The sequence below is a fragment of the Petaurus breviceps genome, unplaced genomic scaffold (genome assembly GCF_028583685.1).
Source record: "Petaurus breviceps papuanus isolate PSGF00001 unplaced genomic scaffold, PetGlider_PUasm1.0 90895, whole genome shotgun sequence".
Lineage (NCBI taxonomy): Eukaryota > Metazoa > Chordata > Mammalia > Diprotodontia > Petauridae > Petaurus > Petaurus breviceps.
Genome location: NW_027187372.1, coordinates 26,913,871 through 26,941,173, shown reverse-complemented (window position 1 = coordinate 26,941,173; position 27,303 = coordinate 26,913,871). Strand labels below are relative to the sequence as shown.

General features: G+C 43.7%; 1 protein-coding gene across 5 annotated transcripts in view; it reads right to left on the bottom strand.

Moving 5' to 3' along the window:
- Positions 1–27,303, bottom strand: part of NAV1 (neuron navigator 1) — a 355,581-nt gene that overhangs the window by 93,914 nt on the left and 234,364 nt on the right. For all 5 annotated transcript variants that reach the window (XM_069074553.1, XM_069074552.1, XM_069074554.1 and 2 more), the window contains 2 exons: positions 26,949–27,051; positions 21,564–21,929 (listed from right to left, as the gene is read on the bottom strand). In XM_069074553.1, the coding sequence (XP_068930654.1) occupies positions 21,564–21,929; positions 26,949–27,051 (469 nt within the window). The remainder of the gene's footprint in view (positions 1–21,563; positions 21,930–26,948; positions 27,052–27,303) is intronic.

The window sequence follows — 27,303 nt, the reverse complement described above, 5'->3', positions numbered from 1 at the left end:
AATTCCCTCATTTAACAGATGAGAAAATGGAGGCCCAGAGAGGGACAAAAATTGTTCAGGGTCACATAGGTTATGAATTGTAGAGTCAGGATTTGAACCCAGATCTTCTGATTCCTAAATGAGTGCTTTTTACATGCAATTACGCTTCCTATTATTTCTACAGCTTTTGTTTCCAAACCCCAGTTTCTCTGGTGAAATCTGGAGATATGGCCCTCACTCAGTAACTAGGGTCCCATGGTAGGTGTTTATCTGCCTCTTCTCCTTTAGATGTTTCCTCATTTCTCCTCCTTTGTTGTTAATTAGGAGATGATTTAATTATTTTCACTTTTAGTTCTTCGAGAGGCTGATTTGTACCACTGTACAGGATCATGGGTGCCCAGGAAAAGGGAACCTTCCACTCGGTGCCTATGCTTGAGAGCTGGGCCCTGAGCTTTTCCCTCTCCCCCACCTCCACCCTCTGCCAGACTAGGAACAGGCAGCATTTTGGCAAGCCCAGGACAAAGAGAAATTAAAACCCTCACAGCAAGGTAATATACCCTGTGCTGGGCTTTGGAGGCCTGGCATTTTGAAGCAGAGAGAGGCCTGATTACACAGAGAAATAATTAAACCAGAATGGTAGGGCAGTGGGAGGGGAAGGGACTGAGGGAAGAGGAACCACAGTGATTTAACCCTTTCCTGGATGTAGTTGGAGGTTCCATGGGAGTGGGGGTAGAGGTGCAGGTGAGGGCATTTCCTGATAATTCTCAGATTCTGGCCATGGCCTGGGACTCCAAAGTTCTCACAATCTTCATTTGCAACTCTGATAGAATCATTGATTGGGATAATTAATAATAATAATAATAATCAAGTCCTTCAGTGCATATATGAATAGAGGGCTCTCACCCCCTCCCTCTTAAAAAAATAATTCCAAGAGCACTTTCACACCCAATTTTATCTTTACAAAAACCCCAGGGGGTGGCCCTGATCAATGACAGGTTCCTTGATTTCTGATTCCCAATCTTTAGCTGACATTGATGTTTCATAGAATCCTGATCATGGACCCAAGATCTCTTTCTCTTCCATCTGACAGAGCTATGGATGTTATCCACTTTGCCCTCCTGAGGAGACCTCCCACCTTCCACTTCTTACTGCCCTCCCCGCCCCCAAACTAGTATCAGAACTAACATCCTCTAATATTGGGGGGAGACCAACCATATTCCTGTCCATTTCCTTATGCCAAGTGAGAGTTATATGCTCGCTCATTTCTGAACTAAATGAAGGGTGAAGGGGGAGGACAGCATTGACTCCAGGACCAGCATGCCAAAAACCCCTTGAGTCCCTATAACTAGTCAGGACAGACTCAGTCCCAGCTGCTATTTCTCTAGCTTAGCAGGGGAACCAGTCAGAGGGGTGGGCTGACCCTAGCTGTATTACTATTCCATAAATATTTATACAACCTCAGAGAATCTCCTGCTTTTTCTCACTCTCCCCACAGCTGGAAGACATAGCATGTAGGGGAGTCTCATTAGACCTGGCCTCCCCTATACCTAGCCAGAACGACTCTGTGTTTCCATTCAGTGAAAGGATTTGACTTGGCCAGTAAGGATTCTGTTCTATCCTCCCACCCTAAGATCCCCAGTGGAGCCTTGATGTGGTGGCAGGATGATTTCTGGGCAGTGGGAAGAGGGAGTGAGTGGGAGACGGGAGACAGCTCTCTGTGGAATGAGGATCAGTCAGAGCCTGACAGTTCACGTGAGCAATAGACAGGATGTGCTGAGGTCCACAGCTGGCTGCAGCAGTCAGAATATGTGTGTGCATGTTCATGTGCATGTGTGTATATGGGTGAGCAATTCCTCCAACTTGGGAGATTCCTGAAGTTGAGAATTAGTTATTTCAGAGCAGTCCAACTTCCCACTAATAGGCTTCCCCACCCACGAGCCACCTAACAGGTCCCTGAGCTTTGGGAAAGAATAAGAGCCAGGAACAAGAAGGCTGACCATGGTGAGAAGGGGAAACATGAAGGAAATGTAGTATTGCTCACTGACCACCAAAAGACTCAGAGATTCCCCATCCCGAAGAATAACCTGCTGAGAGCTAGAAAAGGGGCCGCTGTCTCACCCAAAGGATTCTAGACCAAGGAGGTTTCTGGTTCTAGAGCTCTAGATAAGTTCAGACTGGGAAACACCGGGAAAGGATTCTCTTTACCTGTGTGTAGAATAGCCCAGCACAAGGTTAAACTATTCCACTGGTGCATTTTGAGACGTGTTGTTGGCCCTGAAGTTTTCAGGATGGGAGTGGGGAGGCTACAGGGACAATGGAGGTGGTCAGTTTTCAAACTTGATCTCCTCCCATTCTGATGATGCAAGAAAGATAAAACCATGCCCCACAAAACTATTACCCAATAGATTTGCCCTGGCTGACCCTGAGTGTGGTTTTGTGTATGTGGAGGCATGCATTTGTGCAGGATAATTTCATTCCTAAATTGTTCCATGTCATCATATCTTTGGGTGCTTGTGACAGAGGCCAGGAACATCTCAACAGAGAACATTTGAGATAGGAACTCCAGGGGAAAGTTAACCCATGAGAAAAGAGTGCCAGGGAAACAGACTGTCAGTAAATGAAAGTGGGAAGTAGGTAGGGGAGAATACTTCTTTCTCCTAGGCTAAATATTACAGAGCTCCATCATTTCTCCCTATAAGAGGGAGAGTAGGCAGAGAGAAAGAACCTTTTCAGTGTCAACCAAAGGGAGAAAGGATGGAAGGATGGGTTTGTGTGGCTCCGCCAGTTCTGGGTCCAGTCCCATGAGCCAGAGCTGACTACTTCTCTCTGTACGTGTGTGTCTTTCAAGTGTCCAACCACTGCTCAGACAAACTAACAGTTTCTCTGTGTATCTGGGTGCCCCATGTCGTATCTCTCTGTATGTTTCTTTGCCCTGCTGTGTGTCTATCTCATGCCCACACAGCCTCTTTGTGGCTTCCTTCTCACACACATTTTCTGTGTGAATCCCTCATACATAGTGTCTGTTTATTTCTCATCCATAGCCTTTTGTGTGTGCATCACAAATGCGTACTCTGTGTTTATCTGTCACACATCCCCCTGTGTCTGCCTCTCCACATTCTCTCTAAGTGTTTGTCTCACATATGCAGTTGGCATTGACTTGTCTCTTAGCCACCTAATTTCTCTGGGTCTGACACCCCCTTTTCTCTCACCTTCTTCCCTTGGTATCTGCCTGTTTTTCCAACCACAAGCTCTCTGTGTCTGCTCATTTCTACCCCATCCTCATCTCCAGCTACACACACAAACAATCGTTTCATGTGGCTTCTCTCTATGGTGACCCACATTCCTTGCAGCCACTCAATTAGTGAGCCCCTCAACCTGTCTGCTGGACTCTGTACTGCTTATACTGAATAGTTTTTTGCTGCCCATTCGGGGACACTTGATAGCCCAGGGGGCAAAGGCTGGCCTCACATGGACATCTCAGGAACAGCTCTGCCTTTGAGAGAGGATTCAAACAAGGTCTGTATTCACCAAGGTTAAGCTGTGCTCTCTGTCCTCAGCTCAGAGCTTCTGGCTGTAGTCCCTTTCTTAGACTGCACAGAGCATGACCCCATCCTAGAGGTTGAAGCTTAGACTAGAAGATTCACTTAAAAGCATCTCAGGGTGTCTTGGATGGTGACTTAAGTCAGTCATCCCTGGTTTGGTGGGTGCTGGGAAAAGAAGGATACGGAGGATAGAGAAGACATGGTCTTTGCCCTCAGAAAACTCCAAAGGCAGTGGAGAAGGACAAGATATGGAGAAAGAAGACTCAAGAACACTTCCACAGAAACACACAAAGTACAAATTTATATAATATGGTTTGTATGTGAAAGTTATAACAACAGTTCATTTCTACTAGTACTTTAAAATTTGCAAAACACTTTCCTCACAACCTTAAGGTAGGGTTATTGACCCATTTTATCAGTGAGCACAATGAAGGTTAGAAATGTCAAGTGACTAGCCCAACCTGCAGTGACACTGAATAAGGTAACAGTAAGAATTAGGGTAGGTTAGTTTGAAAGTGGGAATTAGGTAATTAAGTTGGATTTTGAGAAAGAAGAGAGGCACAATTTGACAGAATTAGGGAAGGGGTCCCACATAAGAAGACTGAGTTATTGGGTTAATAATAGCTCCCATTAATATATGGTGCATTTTTTTCCCCAAGCCAATCCCTTGAAACTTTTATAATGAGTACTGCTAAACCCATTTTACAGACCAGGAAACTGAAGTTCATAAAAGTAAATGATTTGCCCATAGTCACACAGCTAGGGGCCAAGATTTGAAACATGGTCCTCTGAATCCAAATAGAATGTTCTTTCTATTATAGCACATTTCCTCTAGGAAAATGCCATTCATATAATATGTGTCCTGGAAGACTCTGCCAAGCTCTTCAATTCTAGGGTTCCAACAAGTTGACATTTTCCAGTCTTTTTCTCTGCCCTATTAGCTCATCACAGAGCACAGAAGAGGGAGAGGAGAAAGACAGAAAAGACAAGGAGGAGCAAAGAAGCCAGTGGACAAATGGATAACTGGCACATGAAAAATTGTCTCCATTCCCCACCTCCATACTCTGAGTTTCAATCAAATAGTACAAGCAAGTAACAATGAAAACTTGAGTAGCTTAGCTTGTGGGTTACTAGGACACACTGGCAAGGAGGGCCCCTCCTTAGCCTGCAGCAGTTGTCATGGCAACCAGATGGCAGATGCCCGCCTCTCCATAGTACCTGGTTTCCCCCTTCCCTTCCCTTCCCTTGCTGGACTTTCACAGACATTGTTCTCTGATCTTAACCCTGTATAGGTTATGTGGACACCTCATTGTCATACCTGGTGGAAGAGGCGCTCTGAGGCCTCCCCCCAACCCAGGTCAGGTCGTCCTCTTTCCCCCTTAGACACAAACACAAACAGCAACCAAAATCCTTTCCATTGACTAGAGCATGTCGATAACCAGGCCAAGGTCACCAGTTTGACCTACTATACAGCCCCGTTCACTTTTGTATTACACAGCCGTAGGCTACACACTCTTAATAACCATCTCACAGACCATGTCATTTGTCACAAAAGAGGCTGATGTCCATTACCACTATTGGATAAGCAACTCATTCTACCGAGGCACTATTAGGCAGTAGCATAATTGTACCCAAAGAACAGCATGATATTCCCCTATAAAGTACATAATCATTCAGTTTAACATCACATTAAACCCCTTCACAAACTTGATGTTTCTGCCATATCGAACCACTCACTCTTCCTCAAACATATCCAGCAAATTCTTGTCTCCATGTCTTTACTGTCCTGCTACCCTCTGGCTGCAGAAATTTCCATCCTCTTTCTAGGCCTTGGCTCTAATGCATCCCATTCATAAAGGCTTCCCTGATCATCCCCAATTTGAAATGATCCTCCTCTGATCTCACTTGACATTTTGTGCCTTGCTTACCTACTTCTGATTTATTGTGCATGATAATCATTTATGTCTCTTACTAGATTGGAAAGTCTTTGAAGGCAAGAATATAGCTCTAAGGGGCAGCTAGCTGGCACAGTGAATAGAGCACTGGCCCTGGAGTCAGGAGGACCTGAGTTCAAATCCAGCCTCAGACACTCAACACAAAAACTAGCCATGTGACTTTGGTCAAGTCACTTAACCCCAATTGTCCTGCCAAAAAACGAAATAGCTCTACTTACCTTTTTATTCCTCAATGGCCTCAGCACATTGACTAGTATAAGGAAGATGTTTAAAGTGTTTATAGACTGATCTAATTATGGGGAATTGTTGAGAGGCAGTAAAAGTCTTCCTTTTGGGAGTGGCTGTAGTTAGGAAGTTTTTCCTTTCATTCAGCTTAAATTTGCCTATTGGCAACTCCCACCTCTTGCTTTTACAATTTCTCTCCAAGGTCATGCCTAACAAGTCTAATATCTCTCCTAAATGAAAGCCCTTTGGATATTTGAATAGTGCTATCATGTCCCTCAAGGGGCAGCTAGGTGGCGCAGTGGACAGAGTGCCAGGTCTGGAGTCGGGAACACTTATCTTTGTAAGTTCAAATCTGGCCTCAGACACTAGCTAGTTGTGTCACTGAACGCTGTTTGCCTCCGTTTCCTCTTCTGTAAAATGAGCTGGAGAAGGAAACTGCAAATCACTTCAGTATCTTTACTAAGAAGACCCCAAATGGGGGCATGAGGAGTTGGACATGACTGAACAGCAAAATCACTTCCCTCTAAGTCTCTTCCCCTCGACCCTTCCTGCCCCCAGAATAAACATTCTCAGACTTCAGAGGCATGGCTTCTGGTCTTTTCTTTTTTTTTTTTTTTTGGAGGGGGGAAGGTAGGGCAATTGGGGTTAAGTGACTTGCTCAAGGTCACATGGCTAGTTTTTTGTGTGTGTGTTAAGTGTCTGAGACTGAATTTGAACTCAGGTTCTCTTGACTCCAGGGCCGGTGCTCTATTCACCACCTAGCCACCCCCTCTAGTCTTTTCACCATCCTAGACACCCTCCTTTGGACTAGATCTTGTTAACATCATTTCCAGAACAGGACATTCATCCAGATGTGGTCTGACCAGTGAACTTCTCTCACTCTGGATGCTATGCTTCTATTAACTCTATCCAATACTACATTTATTTTTTGGTTGCCATATTAATCAATCAATCAATCAATCCAAAAGCATGTACTTATGTTATAAACACTGAATAAATGCTAGGGAGAAAAATAAAGGTTAAAAACAGCCACCTTCCTTAAGTAACTCATATTCTAATAAGGGAAGAAAACATATAAATAACTCAGTATGTATAAGATATTTCTTATTGTACCTGATTATATGTATGTGTGTAATACATGTATTATGTGTATATATAATATGTATTATATAATGTGTATATATACATACATATATGCATGTATAGGTATATAACATTATGGAGAGAAACAGAGACAGGGATAGAAATAGATAATGAGAAAGAGAGAACAAAAGACAGAGAAAGAGAAAAGGAGAGATAAAAAGGAGTAAAAGAGAGGGAGGGAGGCAGAGAGAAAGAGAGAGAAATAGAGAGAGAGAGAGAGAGAGAGAGAGAGAGAGAGAGTCAGAGTCACTACTAACTGGAGAAAAGGCCTGGGAAACTGGGAGAGGCCTTTTTGAAGAAAATGGGATTTGAAATGAGACTTGAAAGAATCCAGGGAATATAAGAGGGGCAGAAGGAAGCGCATTCCAAACTTTGGGGAAAGCCAGTACAAAGTCATGGATTCAGAGGTGGAGTGTCATCGTTAGGAAGAGCAAGTGGGCAAGTGTTCCTATTCTATAAAGCATGTAGAGGTCAGCAAAGTGTAAGAAGACTGGAAAAGTGGGAAGGGGTCATGTTATGAAGAGTTTTAAATACCAAACAAAATATTTGATCCTGGAGGTAACAGGGAGCAACTGGATTTTTTTTTTTAGTAGGGGAATGACATGTTTAGACCTATGCTTTAGGAAAATCACTTTGGTGACTGAGAAGAGACTGAATTACAGTGGAGAGAGACTTGGGCAGAGAGACTAATTAGTAGGCTATTGTAAAAGCCCAGGTGAGAGGCAACGAGGGACTGAACTGGGCATTCTCTTAAATCCTCAGATTTTTTTTTACACACAAATTGATTTGTAGTCATATTCTAGCCCATCCTCTGCTTGTAGAATTGATTAAAAAAAAAAGCCACCATGAAATGTAAATTTTGATACTGGTTCCTATTAAAAGTTTATAAAAGGCAATGTCATATAATAGAAAGGGATTTGGATTTATGGTGTTGAATTTAGAGGTTCAAGAGAAAGGGATTTGGATGTTCTAGGTTCAAGTTCTAGCTCTGTGTGACCTTGGGTAAGTCACTTAACCTGTCTACAGTTTCTTCATCTGCGAAACAAGGGGGTTGGACTCTCTGACCTCTGAGGTCCCCTTTGGTCTTGAATTTATAATCCTACCATGTCGTTAGCTTTTGCCTGTTCTGCCACTTTGAGGAGATCTTGTGGTTTTCTGATTCTGATGTTCATTCACTGCAATCTTTATTCCTATCAGCTGTGTGCCATCTGCAGTTTGATAAGCATGGCATTTCTGCTTGTTGTCGATCACTGACAATAGAACAGAGATGGTAAGAAAACTCTGTGGAGCTCCGCTGGAGGCATCCCTCCCTCTGGGCACAGTCTAGTAATCAGACTCTTTGGGTCTGACCAGTCAACCAATGCCAGACCCACCTAACCATAGTCTGTGTATCTCTCCATCTTTTCCAAAAAGATAATGGGATAGAATCACAGAATCACAAATCAAGAGTTCAGTGCCATCTAGTCCAATCTTACAAAGGATGGAATTTAGGCTCAAAGGGTTAATCCTAATACTAGGTGGTAGCGAGGTATTACAGGCAGAAGTGGACCTAGAGTCAGGAAGAACTGAGTTAAAATCCTACCTCAGGCACTTTCTAGCTGTGTGACTCTAGTATAGCAACAACTGTACTGGCATCCCCAGGATGGCTGCTAGCACAGGTTCTTAGATCTGCTCTACTAGGAAAGATAGCTATGTAGGGGGTCAACAATCTTTTTAAATTACATTCCCTAGTTCAGGGGAAAAGTTGGTACCCTGAACTTCAGAGAAGATACAAGCAGAGAAATAAAGACCAACAGACAGGTCTCTGACTGCCTGAATCAACTATATGCTTTATATACATCCCTGCTTGACAGAGCCTTTACTTCTGAGCAGTCCGGGAGCCCTGAACACACAGGCCACTCAGAATGTTGACCAGGGAATTACAAGATCCTTCTCATAAGCAAGCCCCCAAAGCAAAATACCAACTCAGAGTATATATATATACTTCTCAGAGCCAGAAGGCATCACAACTCTCATGACTTAGTACCTAATTAGAAATTAGCAAAAAGTGTGAAAGCCTTCCTATAGCAAGCCTCCCCTAAGCAAGCTTCCTTTAATGGACTCCACATGAGTTCTATTAATAGGCAGGGTAGATCTTAAATTCCATTAACATAACACCTAGACTAGTTAGTATTAGTAGTAGAGGAAAGAAGGAAATAAAGGAATAGGTATTTATTAAGCACTTTTTGTTGTTCAGTTGTGTCCAACTCTTTGTGACCTTATTTAGGGCTTTCCTGACAGAGATACTGACATGGTTTGCCATTTCCTCTCTGGCTTATTTTATAGATGAGGAAATTAAGGCAAACAGGGTGGTTAAGTGACTTGTCCAGGGTCACACAGCTAGTAAATATCCGAGGACAGATTTGAATTCAGGGAGATGAGTTTTCTAGACTCCAGGCCCAACACTCTATTCACCAACATCTAGCTTGCCTTTTAATTAAGCACCTACAATGTAACATACCAAGTAATGTGTTAAGTGCCTTATAAATATTATCTCATTTGATAACACAGTAACCTTAGTCGGTAGGTGCTATTACTGCATCCATTTTACAACTGAGGAAACTGAGGCAGTGACTTGCCCAGGGTCACATAGCTAGTAAGTGTCTGAGGCTGGATTTGAACTCAGGTCTTTCTGCCTCTAGGCCCAGCACTCTATCCATTGTACCATCTGGCCCTAGTAAGACTAGAACTCATATCCCTTGATTCCTAAGCCTGTGCTCTTTTCATTATTCCACTAAGAATTTCTTTCACATGCCTACAATACTTGAATAAGCTTGCACATCCTCCTCAATGGCTGTTTTTATACCTATCCATAGGTGCACAAAAAGACTCATCTGCTACTGGATACATTAGACATGTCATGTATCTTTGACTGTGGATACTGTGTATCCTAGAGGGCATAGGAACTAGACAGTGAGACATGGAGTCAGGAAGCCTGGGGTTGAAATCCTACCTGGGATATTGACTAGAGGTGTGACTCTAGGCAAGTCATTTCAACTCTCTCAGCTTCAGTTTCCTGAAAGTGAATTGGATTTATGGCATAATATATATATTATATAGTAATATTATATTTTGGAATATATAATATTATATTAGTAATATAATATATACATTTATAGTAATATAACACTAGATATTAGTAACATCTAATATTAGATATATACATTATATAGTAATATAATATATAGGTAATATCATATATTAGTAATATAATATTATATATTGGTAAAATGGTGATTAAGGGACATTTAGGTGATGCAGTGCCTGGAGTCAAGAAGACCTGAATTCAAATCTGACCTCAGACACTTACTAGTTGGGTGACCCTGGTCAAGTCACTTCACCCTGTTGACCTCAGTTTCCTCATCTGTAAAATGAGCTGGAGAAGGGAAGGGCAAATCACTCCAGTATCTCTGTCAGGAAAACCCCAAATGGGGTCACAAAGAGTCAGCCACAACTGAACAACAACAACAAATGGGGATAACAACAAAATCCTACTTCATAAGGTGGTTGTGAACATCAAATGAGAGAAAATTATAAAAAGTATGATCTAAATGTTATTCTTATTATTTTCTTCTGTCCCCACTTAGATTGTAATCAGTGGCAGGAACCAATTCTCTCCAAGCCTGAAGGGGGGCAGGGTGGATCCTCGTTGCCCTCTCCCGGGCACTTTGATTCTGTGGGCACATGCTAATTTTGACACACCTAGCATGAGCCAGCTGCCTTCTGGGTCAGAGCCTAGGGCTTTATTGGAATGGAGAGACCAAAGGAGAAGAGATCAGATTCATACTGAAGGTAATTCTCTTCTCCTCTTTCTCAGACTCCAGGGTCCTCCGTAGCAGGGGGCCATTAAGTTCACCTAGGCAGGTTCCCTTACTCTGAGGTAGTTGGGTCAGGGGTGTGTGCTAAGGAGCTAGGTTCCCATGGGTAGCTGTCTACCAGTTTTGGGGATAAATGGTCCTGGTCCAGTCGATGTTTGGAGTGACTTCCAGAGGTTGAGACTTTGTCAGTAAGGTTGGAAATGTCTCTTTAAACCCTGAACTTAAGGATTTCTGGAGCAAAGAGCAGGTTTGGAGGGCAGAGGCTTATGGGCTTACTTTGCTTACATTTCCTGTCATGACACTTTAAAGTCAAAGAGGAAACTAATCACATCTGTGTCCTGAGGTCCAAAATCAGTTCCAGAGGTGGAGGAAGGGGAGAAAGGAGGGAATAAAGGTGAAGGAAGAAGGAAAGAGGGGAAGAAGAGTAGAGATGGCTTGGCAGGTTTGAAATAGGGATTTTGGGGGAACAGGAACAGGAAGACTAGACTATTCAAACACACATACACACACACACACCAGGGAAATAAATAAATAAGTCCTGGCAGATAACAGCTAGAGAAAAAATATCTTTTTCACTCTGAGCCCTTTCAAAATTGATCTTGCTTATTTCATTTCAGTGTTGAGGGCCTTTGCCCACATGCTCTACAAAACTATTTTTCTGACCCTTCAAAGGCTCATTGACAGTTAAAGTTGGAAAGGACCTAAGAGAGAGTCATCATGACATAATTTTACAGATGAGGAAACTGAGGTCCAAAGATGGGAAGCGACTTGTCCAAGGCTGCACAGAAAATTAGGACTCCAGTAGGATTTGAACATAGGCATCCTGGATCCCAGGTCAAGGCAGTTCAACTCTATTGAGTTGCTTCCTTCTTGGGGTTCCAGCCTTGTTGCTAAAGGCTCTCATCAGGCAAGCCCGATGTGCTGTTTTACATGAGGGCACATGAGAATATATGGATACCTTTTAGGATCAAATCACTGTGAGCTGGAAGGGACCTTAGTGATTATCATGCCCAGTTCCCTACTTTTACTATTTTTATAGATCAACTATAGCCAATACTTCCTGGCTTTCCCCACCCCCTCCCATGGTTCTGAATACCAAAGCCTCGGATGGGGAGAAGGGGAAATAGGGAATGGAAAACAGGTGACTGGGAGAATTTCCTTATCCATGTTGATTAGATAAAATCCCAGTGTCTGCTACTTTTAGAAAATAGCTATCTCTTCCATAAGTGCTAGGAATTCCTTGGGTTGTCACCTTGGACTGTCAACAGTTTACTCTCACTTATCTTTGTGAATAGAGGGGCAGGCATGATACACCAGAGTAGACCACATCTGAAATACTGTGGTCAGATCAAGGCACCATGTTTTCAAAAGCACTTGACAAGCCAGGACAAGGGTGGCCCTCTAGGTCCTTAAGTGCAGCCTCTGCACTTGAGGACCTAGAGGGCCACCACCAATGAACTAGAGTATATCAAGAAGGGGATGATGAGGATGAAGAGGAGCCCAGAGTTCATTTTCTATGAAGAACTATTGAAGGAGATGAGTATGCTCACCATGGAGAAGAGAAGGCTAAGTAGATTAGGGTGAAGGAGAAATGGACTTAGACCGCTGCCATCAGTTGTCTTGAAGAGAAAGTGGTCAAGTATAAAATTTCACAAATGACTATGATGTTACCTCCACACAGAGCTTTTCAATTTAGAAAGCATTTTCACAGATCAACTTATTTCCATGAAGTAGGCAGAGTATGTATCATTGTTCTCATTGAGCAGATGAGAACACTCAGGCTCTAGGAGGTTAACGGACTACAATTCATTTAACAAACATTACTTAAGCCTTACTTTGTTCAAGGCACTGTGATGTGTACATCTAAAAACCACATAGAGGGGCAGCTTGGAATAGGGTTGGATTTGGAGTCTGGGAAGTATCAGGCTTAAATTCTGCCATAGACACTTACTGGCTGTGTGATCTTGAGCAAATAACTTAACCTCTCCGGGCCTCAGTTTCCTCATTCGTAAAATGAGGTGGTTGGATTTGATGACCCACCTCTAAGTTTCCTTCTCACTCTGAATCTCTGATGGAAATGTAAGTTAATTTGAGGAAAGAGAGAACAAAGCTGTCACAAGCAAAAGGACAAGAAAGGCTGGGATACAGGGTTAGCAGCAAAGTTGAGTCTTGTCAGAAGCTATGGAGACTCAGTGGCCTAGGATGCCCTGGAAGAGAGGGAGTTTCCTATCTCCTGAGGTCTTCCAGGAGAGCTCCAATGACCGTTTGTTAGGGATGTAATGCAGGCATTCATACTTCTGTACTGAATAAGGCCACTTTAAAATCTGAAACTCTAAGAATGAGTAAGGAAATAATGGGAAGGAATTGTAAGAGGAGCCTTAGGAAGGCTCACATCTGGAATAAGCTTGGGCTTTGTGAAAAATGCTAAGGATAAAAGAAGGAGCTGTTAAAATTAAAAGAAAGAGGAACAAGGAAGGGAGAATGTTAAAACTGCTCTGCTAAGGGGGCAGCTAGGTGGCACAGTGAGTAGAGCACTGGCCCTAGAGTCAGGAGGACTTGAGTTCAAATGTGGCCTCAGACACTCAACATTTACTAGCCGTGTGACCTTGGGCAAGTCACTGAACCCCAACTGCCCTGCCTTCCCCCCTCCAAAAAGACCAAAAACAAAAAAACTGCTCTGCTGTTACTTTGCCTATAAGAAGGCACCTATGTGGTGTGTGAGTCCATAAGCATTTGTTAAGTACCTACTATACGCCAGGCACTGTAATGCTAAGCCCTGTAATGGGTAGAGCCTTGGACTTAAGAGTCAGGAATCAGATACTAGAACCCCATCTCAGAGAGTAGCTGTGTGACCCTGGGAAGTCACGTAACCTCTCCCAGCCTCAGTTTCCTTTTCTGTAAAATGAGAAGGTTAGGCCCACTGGCCTTCAAGGTGCCAACCAGCTCTAGATCTATGACCCTAAGATTTATGATCTTTATATTGAGAAAGGTAGAAAGATCATGAAATAGAAACTAAGAGAGGTCAGGACATGGCAAGAGAACAGAGTGCTACTCTGAAGTCCTATCATGCATAAGGTAGCCCTGGTTATTTTTGAGGAACTGTTGGTGAACCAGAAAGGTGCTCTGAGACTGAAGACTACCAAATGTACCAATTTTTCAAAAAGTAGGAAAAAGAATATTCTGGAAACTGGCTTCCCAGAGCTCCCAGGCCTGTGAGTGTAAAGTCAACCTCCAGGAAAATTCTAGGATGCTTGCCTTCCCCAGAGGAGCCTCCCTTCTTCCACTCTGACTCCATCTTTGGTTGTCACTCAACACCTTGCTTGGCTCTGCTTACCCCTGATCTGTAAAAGGCTACTCATACCTACCTAGACTATTCTGCTTTTGCCCCTTACACAGAATGATTTTTGTTTTGCCAGATCTCCCCATGGTTAAATTGCTCTGGACTCCCCTAGCCCAGCCCTTCCACATTTGTACCAAATTCAACTCTTCCTGTTGTTAACTGCCAGATTAGGACCTAGCCTTGCCTCCACCTTAATTACCCACTCTGCACCTGGCTCAGCTCAGACAGATGCCTGGGCCTGGCTGCTACCTTGACATAGAACAAAATAACTAGACTGATAGATAGATTGGAAAACTGCCTCAGGCCGAGTGTGGCTAGATTAAATTGCAGCAAGGTATTTGACAATGTTCTTGTGAATAAGATGGAGAAATAGAGGCTGAATGAGAGAGGAATTAGGTGGATTTGTAACCTACTACTATATTCTTCTCACTGCCCCACACTGCATCCCTTGCACCTCATCCTGCCTTCCCCTGCCTCTGGGCATTTTCACACACAATCCCCCATATATATCCATCTCAACCCATCAAAATCCTTCTCTTTCAATGCCCAGTCCAGTTGTGCCATGAAGTCTTCCCTGTTTAATCCCAAATAGGGAGTGGCCAGACCCAGAGAGTGCTATTAGTGTGTTGATATCATGCTGGGGAGAGGTCTATTCTATTATTCCCCAAAGTTCTAGTCTTCTTCTCAAAAATATATATACAGGGTGGCTAGGTGGCACAGTGAATAGAGCACTGGCCCTGGAGTCAGGAGGACATGAGTTCAAATCCAGCCTCAGACACTTAACACTAGCCGTATGACCTTGGGGAAGTCACTTAACCCCAATTACTTTGCCTTCCCCCTTCCAAAAAGCAAAAAAATATATATATATGTAATATATATACACACACATATACATACATATACACATATACATATATATTTTTTTTTCATTGACTTATATGAAGCCACAGACAGCCCACTTAGAAACTCTGAAGATGGTAAAGAGCTGGGATGAACATCCAATATGTTAAAAAGAGAGAGAATGAATGAGAGAATCAAGTTTGCAAAAAAGATCTCAGGAAGCTAGAATTAACAAAATGAAATTTAACTTAGAAAAAGTCAACTGCAAGTTGGGGAGAGAAGACAACAGGAGTTCAAATAAAAAAAAAGAGAGAGAGATGGGGCTTTTAGTTTGATTACAAGTTGAGCACAAGGTAATAGTCCTGACAGATGACAAAAAGGTCACATATTATTAGTGAATGCACCCCACCCTGACCCACAACAGAGTAGCAGCAATTGGTTTTGCCTTTCTTATGACTGTTTGACCTCCCTGATATTAAAAGGAACTTGCCTTTGCTGAGATCAGACTAACAGCCTGGCAAGGGACTTGGAAGCACAAAGGACGAATGAATGAATGAAAGTACCTATTAAGCATTTACTACGTGCTAAGTGCTGCACAGAGGGCACCATCCTAAGAGTGTTTGCTGAGCTAGAATCATATGGTGAACCTGATGGTATTTCCACTCAATTCAACGGACATTTATTATATGCATATAATAAATATGTGAAGGCTAGTAGGCTCTGGTTGCTGGTGTTAACAAACACCGTAGAGGCCCTGACAGCAAACATGTTACAATCTCCTGGGTGGGGGACATCAGATGAGTACTTAACAGTGACAAAAGGTGGAAAGAACATGAGAGGTCAAACAGAATGATATGAGAAATTTAAGGAGGGAAGCATTGCTCCTTGTGGTAAGGGTGGGATTAAACAGAGAAGGCTTCAGGATATACCTGGGACGGGCATTGAAGAAGGATTTTGATGGGTTGGGATATGGGAGGAAACTCTGTTCTACATGTGGGTAATTGCATGTGAAGATGCACAGGGGCAGGGAAAGGCAGGATGAATGCAAGGGAGGCAGTGTGGTCCAGTAGGAAGGGCATTTCCACCCCTGATACCTACCAGTCTGGCTCTGGAAAAGGCAAATTAAGGTCCTCTCTGGGCCTGTGTCAAATGAGAAGGTTGGGTCAGATGGCCTCTGAGAGCCTTCCAGGTCTTGATCTATGATCTTGGGTTTTAAGTCATTTAGTTTGTCTGGAGGATAGTGCATCTGTTGGGAACAGTGTAAAGTAAGGCTGGAAAGGTAGGTAGAGACAGGCTGTAGAGGGCTCTAGTTTGTATTTTACTCCGCAGGCAATTGGGAAACATCCCTACTCCTCTTCCGAAGTCAGAGGAGAGCTTTTTGAGGGGGAGTGTCTCAGAATCAACTTGATTTTTCACAGCTTATCTGGTACAAATCCACAAACTTCATTCTACTAGGGAAGTGAGAACCCAAAGCTTGCTTTCATTTCTCGTTAAGAAAAGGTTCCTTTCAGTGCCCAGACAAGGAAGCTGGATAGCTGGCTTGGTCCTACAGAGGCTGCCAAGCCATTGACATAGGTCGGAGTATTTCTAATGTTAGGGCTTTTCTGAAATGATGACAACTTAAAAGATTGGTTTTTAAGCAAACATGGCATATTCCCTGCAAGATTCTTTGGAGACGCAGATGTGTCCTACTTTTCCAAAAGCAAAACAAGGAGAGATGGAAATCTAAAACTTTAAACAACTCATAAATTGAGGAGTGCAATTATTCATATTTCTTTAAAAAAATCCTTATGGTTACAAAGGGATCATCAGTGTGAACTCTGGGTTTCTTATTTGAGAAGACAGGAATGGAAAAAGTTAAAACTAAAGACTAATTAGAACAAAGACAAAACAGCCTCCAAATTGTATAAATAATCAGGAAAAGTGGAAGCAATTTGCAAAATCTTGATTTCTGCTTCTCTCTTGACACCCTGCTCCCCCACCCAGGAACACACTGTCTACTTTATAAAAGGAAATACAACAATACTCCCAGCAGGAACACAGAACACTTATGGCCATAGCTTCATCTAATTTCTATTAGTTTGGTCTTTGTGCTTAGGTCCCTCAATTACTAGGCCTGATTTTTGCACACAATTATTTGCCTACACGTGTGCATGGAACGTCTTTTCCATCAGATTGGAAGCTTCCTGAAGACAGAGATTGTCACTGCCATTGAATAGGGAGCTAGCTCCCTGAGGGAACAGACTTTCTCCCCTATTAGAATAGGAGCACAGAGGGCACGAATTATACCTTCCTCATTGCACGGAGAATATCCTGAAGGCAGAAACTCTGTTCCCTGTCGAGAAGGCTGCCTATTCTTTCTGCCCTTATCCCACTGGTCCGATACAGCATAGGGTATACAGTAGGAGCTCAGTACACGGTGTGTGCTGGGATGCCTCCCTCCAATCCTGCTCCTGGCCAGGCTGATCTGAGGATCTGAGGTCAGGCCAGTCCCAGAGTCAACAGGCTGTAAACAACCCTACACATGAGTCAGTTGTTTTGCTTCAAAGCTGCCTAATTGGCCGGACCTTCCCTGGTCCAGATCTCTCCAAATTTGTCCCAGAAGGCTGAGGAAGAGAGCAGGCTGCTTGGGTGGGAAGAAGTCCAGGGAGCAAAACTGTTATTTTGGGTGCTCCTGAGTGCTGCAGGAAGGTTATTTTTCTGATAGGAATCACTGTGACTAAGTTTCTGGTTAAAGCCTTTGATCAGCGGGGAAGGAGGCGTCATGGCTGGCTTTATTCTCTTTCTCATTGGGACTAATAACCAATAGCTACCACTTACATAATGCTTTGAGGTTTGCGAAACACTGTATATAGTCTCATCTGAGCCTCAAAACAACCCTGTAAGGTTGGTGCTATTATTAAATCCATTTTACAGAGGAGTGATTTTGTTCAGTCACCCAGTTAGGAAGAGGCATCTGCAGCAGGATTTGAACTCAGGTCTTTCTGACTTCAACTTCTGTGTTCTACCTACTATGTCACCTTTAATCTCAGCAAATCTCAGAGAAGGCCGCAAAGTGGAAATTTGGAATCCTGTCAGATAAAGATTTGAGATCTACTCTCAATCTGTGTTTTAGGATCTCCTGGCTTGGAGAATGGCAGCAGTCAGCTAGAACACTGTGTCCCCTTCCTTCCCTTTTTTCCCTCCCCTTTTTTCCTCCCCAAACTGCCATATGGGTCTGAGTCATTTTTCCATGGTTCAGCCCTGACAGATTTGGGATAGGGAAATGTACAAATGATCAGGGATCACTATGTGCCAAAGGGCAGAAGGTGGGGCTCATGGTGTTGGAAGAGAAGGGACCAGTAGTTTAAAGGAATAAGGGACAAAAATGAAAGAACTGAGAGGGAAGGAATAAGAAGGAAGACTATTTAGACATTAAAGTCTAAGGTTTAGAGCTTGAATTAGTCTAGGGCTATGCCCTGCAAAGGAACATGGGAGGATTTTGGATAACACTTGATAACACTTTATCATCCCTTTTGCTAAGCCCTCATCACCAGACTGATCCTACTTTTATAGTTGGTGAATCAGTGGATAGTTCACTGGGCCTGGTGTCAGGATGTCCCAAGTTCAAATCTGGACTCTAACATTTATTTGCTGTGTGATCTTGGGAAAGTCATTTACCCTCTGTCTCTGTTTCTTCAACTGTAAAACAGTAACAATGATGGTATGCAAACGTACAAAGTTGTTGTAAGGATCAAATGAAGAATTTAGCATGGTGCCAGGTACACAGTAGGTGCTTAATAAATGCTTGTCCCCTTTCCTTCTTCACCCACCCTGCCCAGGGTCAAAAGGGGAACTCACTGGGTGAAGGTCCCAAGTACCTTTGCATTCTCTTAGAGCTAAAGACCTGTAGAGAACCATGTAACTTGTGGAGTCCTATTACAGCAGGAAGTCTGGCATCACAGGATCAGGGTGCTAAGGAGGAGAAACAAGGTGGGGGGACTGATGGCCTACATGAGCTGAAGCTCTTCTTCTCATAATGAACTCTTACTCCTTTGTAAAATGGGAAGAAGGAGGGGAGAATAATATTTGCATTACATCCTTCAGGATTGCAGGGAGGAAAGTGATTTACAAACCACAGGTAAAGCTCTATACAAATGTGAGTTTAATATGATATATATACCTTCTAGCATCCAGAGGTTAATTGAAGTTTCAGAGAACAATATGGCTAGGAAGGACACATGGTCTGTGGGTTCCTAGGAAAGGGCTGCCCAGTTTCTCAAATGACCATAAATGTCCTCACAGTTCATAGGTGGCCCTCAGGAAGCATCTAGTCTGACCCATCCATTTGGTAGATGAGAAAACCAAGGCCCATAATGGTGATGACTATTTTACTCAGATAGTTAGGGTACTGGCCTTATTCTAGTCTTAGCTCTGATACTCTTAGCTTCATGTGAAATAGTCTCTGATTGGTGACTTCCAAAGACATTAGAGTCACTAATCAGAGACTATTGTTTTGCGGTTTAATTATAAGCAGGAACAGGGCCATGCACATCACAGATGCTCAACAAATATGTGTTTGATGAACAAAAATGGATGAATGAGTAAAAAAAAGTGAAAGAGTGTGAAATTAAAAAAAAAATCTTATTCTGCTATTACCAGGAGAGAAATTCAAGTTGACAGAAATAACTAGTCCTAACTGCCCATTGTGACAGAGCACAGGATAGAACTGGTAACTCTTTCCTGAGTTTCTTGGGCAAATCATCAGAAAACACTCCCATTGAGAAGGGTGTTTTCCTTCACCTGGAGAGTCAATCAGTGCCTCCTTTGATCTAATTCTTTCTTTTTTATTATTTCAACATGTTTAAGATTGTATTCATCACTAAGGCACTGGGATATGGGAACAGAAAATTACTTCTATGTCAATAAATACTAGGAAATGATGATGGGCTTATTACAAGGAATATTAACTTTGATTCTTCAAGGATTTGTGATTGCCCTGATATAGGAAACTTTCTTCACATCTCTGATCACAATTTTTCCATAATTAGGTCTACTAGCTATTTGAGAATTTCTGTGGCCAAAAAATTCATTGCCCTGGTGATGAGTTTATTAGAATTTTGGCAGGTTGGGTTCTTGGACAACAGAAATATAGCACATCACTGGGATGCTGGGTGTCTTATGCAAGTGTGGAGATGACCCTGGGCTCTGGAAGGATTTGCCTGGAGAGTGCAAAGCCTAACAGGTCCCTACCCCACTGGAAATATTTCAAATGTGGTCCTGATCATTAGAAGGAATATTTGATAAAAAAAATCCTAGAACCTTTGACTTGTAGAGGACATCTAGAATTCATTAAGTCTTCTCTTCTTCCTCAAAGCAAGACTCAAGCGAAATTGTTCCATTCAGAAAGGAAGCTCTCTTAGCCTTAAAGATACTCTTGAAGAAACAGACTATTTTCTATTAGGGATCCATTCTCACTACTGCACAAGGGTGTGTAGAATGGAGGGGAGAAGATAGCTGAATGATAGAGAAGACTTTTGAGAGTTCCTTGGATAGCAAAGGGATCAAATCAGTCAATACTTAAAAGAAATTAACTCAGAGTATTCAATGGAAGGTCAAATACTAAAGCTGAAACTTAAATACTTTGGGCACATAATGAGAACTTTTTGGAAAAGTCCTTGAGGTTGAGAAAGATTTAAGTCAAAAGGAAAAGGGGATGACAGAGGATAAGATGGATAGTGTCATGGAAACAAGGAACATGAGCTTGGACAGACTTGTCTCCCTTGTTGGGGAGATGGTGAAGGATAGAAGAGCCTAGAGTACTTTGGTCCAGGGGTTCACGAAGAATTAGCCACAACTGAAAGACTGACCAAGTCAAGTTCATTTCATCTTATCCAGATTCCTCTTTTGCTGCCATTTATAGACCTCTAGATCACTTTCTCCTCAATCCACTTGATACTTGGCATCAGTGTTCTCCACTCTGATCCCTGTTCCCTTTCAGTTCCCTGGATCCTAGTTCTTCAATATGTTTAACTCCCATGATTTCTGTCATTAATCCATCTCAACAATGCAATTGAATTTGCCCTAAGTGTAAAAATAACTAGGAGGTGACAGGGGGCAGTAAGGAGAAAAGATTTAGGAGTCTCTGTGGAAGAAAGGAGAAATGAGGAGCCTTTTAAAGACCGGGAAGGGAACAATACCAAGAGAGCAAGTCTAGGTAGCAACCTGTCAGAGAATAAGCTATAATGGGGATAGAGAATGGAGCTGTTATTGCATTGATAAAAGGAACTCCCTATACCAATCCAGGTTGGTATCTTCTCTGCAACTTAAAAAGGGATGCATTATCATTGACTGACTAGCTCCACAAAGTCCAGTTCCTGCCTTCCTTACCCCATAAAACCACAGCAACCATACACAGGGAGAAGACGCTACACAAACAAGTGGCATTCTCCTTCTCCCCTTCCCATTTCATCGATGTCTCTAACTCCACCTTTCTTTCTAGAGAATACATAGCCCAGAACTTGATGGAGAGGTTCCACAGAGCTCTAATGACCACAGCAAAGTGGAGGATCAAATCTCCATTCTTGTCAAAATATAAAGAATCTAAAAGAACTCTCAAGCATCTCCAGTCTCTACCAAGCCAACCAAATGGCCCCAGTCTTGTCCCTTCTAAATCATGCTCTTGAAAGGGCCATAGCCTTACCCTGTTGTGATGTCATCATCCTCTGTCATGGTCTTGCCCATGAGGTCACTGTCACTCATATAGCCAGATTTGAGGTCAACCTCATCAGAATCCAAAGATTCAACTAGCTCAAGGCGGGAGATGTGGCTGAGTTTGCTGGGACTTCGCATAGGCATAGTGTGAGAATAGTGGGCCCGCTCGCCATGCATGTACCAGGCTGGAGGGCCCTCGGAGCGGCAGCTCCCACCCACTGAAGGTGCATCGCCCGCCTGCAGGCGGGGGCTGGATTGTCCGTAGCGCCAAGAAAGTGGGGATGAGCGGTTGGAGAGGCTGGACACACTGCGGGGGTTGGCATCATCGCTGTCATAGCAGGTCATCTCCAGGGAGCTATGGAGTAAGAATAAGGCGAGCTCTTAGGAATCAAAGAATTTCAGAGCTGGAAGAGATTTCTTTAATAGATCACAGAATTAATAACAATAATGATAATAGCTAACATTTGTAATCTTACTATGTGCCCGGCACTGTATTATGTACCTTACAATTATTATCTCATTTGATTCTCACAACAACCCCAAGAGGAAGGAGCTAGAATTAGCCCCATTTGACAGATGAGGAGACTGAGGCTCAGGGTCACAGAGCTAGTAAGTGTCTGAGGCTAGATCTGAACTCAAGTCTTCCTGACCCCAGGTCCAGTGTTCTATCCATTGTGCCTATCTAGATTATAGTTCTAGAGCTGGAAGGGACCTTAGGAGTCAATTAATTCTTTACTTTACAGACAAGAGAAATGAAATGACATGTCTAGGGTCACGTAGCATGTTCCTACAGGTAGTGTGTGGCAAAACTGAGACTTGGACCTGGGTCTTCTGATTCCCAAGCACTCTTTCCACGGTGCCACATTCCACTTCCTTCATTTTGCAGAGAAGGAAACTGAGACCTGGGGAGGACAACAGACTTGTCCAAGGTCACACAGTTAATTGTGTATTGGCAGAGCCAGGCCTAGAACCCAGATACACTGACTCCCAGTCCCAGACTCTCTTCACTGAATCTTACTACCTCCTAGCATTGTTTTCCTGACCAACAGCTGCCTCTTTCCTCTGCCACTTTGCCATCCTCTTCTCCCGGTTGGAATGCCCTCCAATCTCCTGTCCTCCCATTTCAAAGTGACCCATTGCCAAATTCCGAGTGCTAGTTTCCAGATGTGTGACCCACATTAATCCTCTTCTGGGGCCACCGGCAGGACAGTCAGCACCATCCAGGTGCTTGATTCTGTTCTGTTTAGCCCTTTCTCACGTACCACTTACAGAGCTCTTCAGTTATTATATACATGACAATCTCATCTTCTTAAGGAACGGAGACTCCGAGTGCAAGACTGTGTCCCACACTCCTGTTGTTTCCATCAATCAGGCAGCCAACAAGTATTTATTAAGCCTCGAAGAACGGGGCAGAGTGCTAGGGACACCAAGTCACAAATTAAATAGCCCTGCCCTCAGAGAGCTTACCTTCTGTTGAGGTAGGCAGACAACATGTACTCACATAAGCAGATATAGAATAAATATGAGGTAATTTTGGAGAGGAGGCACTAGCAGCTGGGGAGATCAGCAAAGGCCTCATGATAGAAAGTAATGTTTAAGCTGAGCTTTGAAAGAAACTAGGGATTCTAAGAGCAGCTAGGTAGATGGAGTAGTAGATGGAGTGCTGGGACTGGAATGAGGAAGGCCCATCTTCCTGGGTTCAAACCCTGCCTTATTCACTTACTAGCTGTGTGACCCTGGGCAAGTCACTCTACCCTGTTGGCCTCAATTTCCTCATCTGTAAAATGAGGTGGAGAAGGAAATGGTGAACCACTCCTGTATCTGCCAAGAAAACCCCAAAAGGGGTCACGAAGAGTCATAAACAACTGAAAAAAGACTCAATAACCACCAAGGGGATTCTGAAGGGCAGCACATTCCGGATGTGGGGGAACAGCCTGTGTAAAAGCGCAGAGATGGAAGGTCAGAGCCCCTGATTAAAATCCTGCCTCTGATTATTTGTGGAACTTGGGACAAGTCACTAAACTTCTGTAGATCTGAAATGAGGGGGTTAGACCAGACAGCCTCCAAGATCCCTTTCAACTTTGACTCTACGATCGGTCCTGTTGTTCGTGAAGGCCAGCAAGACTTTTCCAATCTATCTTGGCTTAGCGCCAGGCTGGGCTCACAGGGGGTACTCAATAAAGACAGACAGACTTGAATTACAGAGACGTGACATGGGTGGCATGTCTGAATTTCCACCCAACTAAGTGCCTTATGAAAACATGGCATTAGGATGATAAGCTAACCCTGGAAGGTTCTGAAAGTCCAGAAAAGTTGGGGCTGATCTCTTATATATCAGTTAGCATCATAATAGAACTCTATGATCAGACAGGGTATTGGATTCTGAGACCTTCTTGAATTATTCTCTTCTTGTCCTGACCCACATCTGACAAGCTGATGCTGAACAAGCCTCTTCCCAAATTACTTTCCTCTCTTTATTCTCCAGACATAATAAAGTCTGGGGAAATTGCTGAAAGTGAGGGCCCCAAGGTCTTAGGGAGAATCATCCTTTGATTCAGGAAGAGATTTTATTGCAGAAGTCACTGGACTTTATGAGGACATACCCCCACCCCCAATTCCACACTAGTCTCCGGTTCCTGTCTCAGAGGAGGGGGGTGGAGAGCAGGCTTAGCACCAGAGAGAATGGAAAGTTTCACTTCTCCATGGCTACTCTCCCTCAGCTCCAGATGATTCTTTCCCCTTTCCCTTCCCCAACAAGACCCCTACCATCCCCCCTTCCCCTAATCCAGTCTCAGAAGGAAATATCACTGCTGGTGGAAATAGCAGTAGTGGAACCGAACCTTAAGGTACAAAGGTTTCTGAAAAGGAATTGAATCTACATCAAGCCTGTCATGACCCTCCTGCTCTCCATGACCTAAGCTTGGAGCTCATCACCATGGTCTGGTGGAAAGAGACCTTTTCTTGGAGTCAGAAAGACCTGGGTTCTCATCCCAGCTTCACCAGCAACAACATGCAAGACCTCGGGCAACCTGATCCCCTCCCCAAGTTGTCTCTTTAGTAACCCGGGGACACTTAAATCTACCCACTAACACCTTATGTTAGAATTGAAATGGGCTAGTTGGCTGGATATGCTTTGAAAAGTGAAAGGGTTACAGAAATTCAGGAAGACTAGGGACTGGACCAGGGATTCACTGTTACAAGGAACCCCCTCTATCAATGTAGGTTGGTGCCTTCTCTTCAGCTTGCAGTCTTAGAGAGTTACTTAGAGCATTGAAAAGTTAAGTGACTGGTCCAAGGTCACACAACTGCCTATGTTAAAGGCAGCTCTTGAATCCAGGTTTTCCTGGCTCTGAAGCTAACTCTCTTTCCCTCACACTACCTTGGTTCACTGTTATGATATGTGATATATAGTAAGAATAAAAGTAAAACATATCTGATCAAAAGGTTGGGGTGGAAACCAACTTGGGGACACAGTGAGAGAAAAAGCAGGTTTGGACTGATTGCATTTCTTTAAAAGTCAGAGGTCTAGAGCTTTCCCCTACAGGGGAGAGTTCTCTAGTTCTCCATGTGGGTTTTAGAGCTATTCTCCTGAACATTGCCCCGTTCCTGAAGACAATAAACAGCCACAGTCTTGGTCACAGCTGTCCTACATCTGGCAAGTTAGAATCAGTCCAGCCTAGGAAATAGAAGCTGTTCTGCTCCTCTAGGGATGAGTCATTTTGGGTGTGACCCCATTAGCAGCTAAGCTCTTTCTGTTTGCCCTGGGATGAAACTGGCTGGCGATCTGGGGTCTGAGGGACTATCCCAGTTCTTTCCCAAGCTTGGTTGGTGTGGAGCCTAGTTAGTGGGGGTCTCTAGGAAACATGGCGATGGTGTCTGCTCTGCATTGGACCAATCTGATGAGTAGTTGGGTTGCTGGTGTCGTGTCTAGTGACCAAGACTCCAATGCCCCAAACCAAACCAGTTTGGTTTGCCAGACGTGCAAGTGCTGCTACATTTACTAATGGGAAAAGGAGGAACACAGCGGAGGCCTGCAGGACCCTCTTGTGCTCACCCCTCAGCAATTCTCTTTCCTCTGCAGACTGATTTCTCCATCATCTTCCTTCCTTTAAACAAGCCATGCTGAAGGTTTGGCTTGACACCAGCATAGTCACTAACCTAGGAGGGAAGACTTTGAAAACATGCCCAAGGATCCAACTTACTTCATTTTTTTCAATTAATAAAAATTTATTTTCTCTTCTTCCCCACCCCTAATGGAAAAGAAGAAAAAAGAAGGAAAAACAAAACCTTTGAACCAAATATACATAGTCAAGCAAAACAAAGTTCCATATTGGGAGGTCCAAAAATATATGTCTCACTCTGCATCTTGTGTCTACCATCTCTCTCAGGAGACGGGTAGCATGCTTCATCCTCTGACCTCAATGGCATGACAGAAAACATTGAAAAAAGACTCCCAGCCTTGAGGATGGGATCTAAGCAGCAGGGCTGAGGTTTGGAAATAGGACTCAGTGCCTAGGTCTCAAATTGGGGGGTGGGGTGATGCTAATTTCTTAGGATGTGTAGACTAAATACTTAATGCTCGGAGGACTGTAATATAGTCCTACCATAAGTTTGGGAGCATGGGCTTAGAGAAATACCTTTCTCATCACTGCCATCTCCTCAGCTTTTCAAACTTTGCTCTCAGTTTTCCATCCCCAGGAGATAGGGGAGGAACCCACTTCTAATTCAACTGAGGGTGTGACTTGTCCCTCACCCAGCTTTCTCCCTCACACCCCACAATTTCCCAATCCTGGCTGCCTTCTATACTCATTACCCCTAGAGCCCAGTGTGGCCTCTACTGCCCCCCACAGAGTTGACAGCATGAGCTCATCTGGGCAGCCAGCAGAGTCAGGGAAGGGAAACATTGAGTCAGGGCAAAGACTGTGGCCAGCAGGCTGCTGGGGGAGAGGTGCTGAGGGAAGAAGAGGTCTTTGGGCTCAGCCAGGAGCTTGGAGCTCCTTTTCATTTGGGGTGGGGGATGGAGTGGGTAGGCACAAGCAGGAAATGATGCCAATGTGAAGTTGTGCTATGGATAGCAAGAAGACCCTCCCTGATGTCCACTGGTAGTGCTGGTCCAAGAGCTGAACATAGGAGGATGGTGAAGGACATCTCAGCTAGAAGGGAGGGCCTTAGTGAGGGGGATAAAGGTGAAAGGGTATCTGGTCAATTGGAAGGTAAGGAGAAATAGCAATTGGCCAATCTGGGGCACCAATGGGTGGGCCATATACCTGTACCTGAGAGAAAGCTGGAGAGACACTGGGTTGTTCCATGGAGGAAGAGGCAGAGGTGGAAGAGAGTAAGGGAGCAAGGAAGATCCCCTCAACCCAAGGCTTACCTGTGAGTTACTTGGGAACCTCTCAGGCTTGACATAGTCTCCTCCAGGTTCTGTCGAAGGTCCAAGACATTTTGAACTGTCCTCTTTCTCTGGGACTCCGGGTCTGCAGAGGATGAGAGGGAAGAGACAGTATGAGTCTGGAGACTGACCACAGGGGACACTTCGGTTATGGGGAACCCTCCGCCCAGTATGACAAGGGCAAGGATAAGCAAGGCAGGACAAATCACTGGGATGCCAGATCATTGGGGAGAATCCACTGGTGAAAACGGAGATAGTGCTGCCTCCCCTCAGGTCTGGTGTGAGTGTGAGTGTGTGTGTGTGTGTGTGTGTGTGTGTGTGTGTGTGTGTGTGTGTG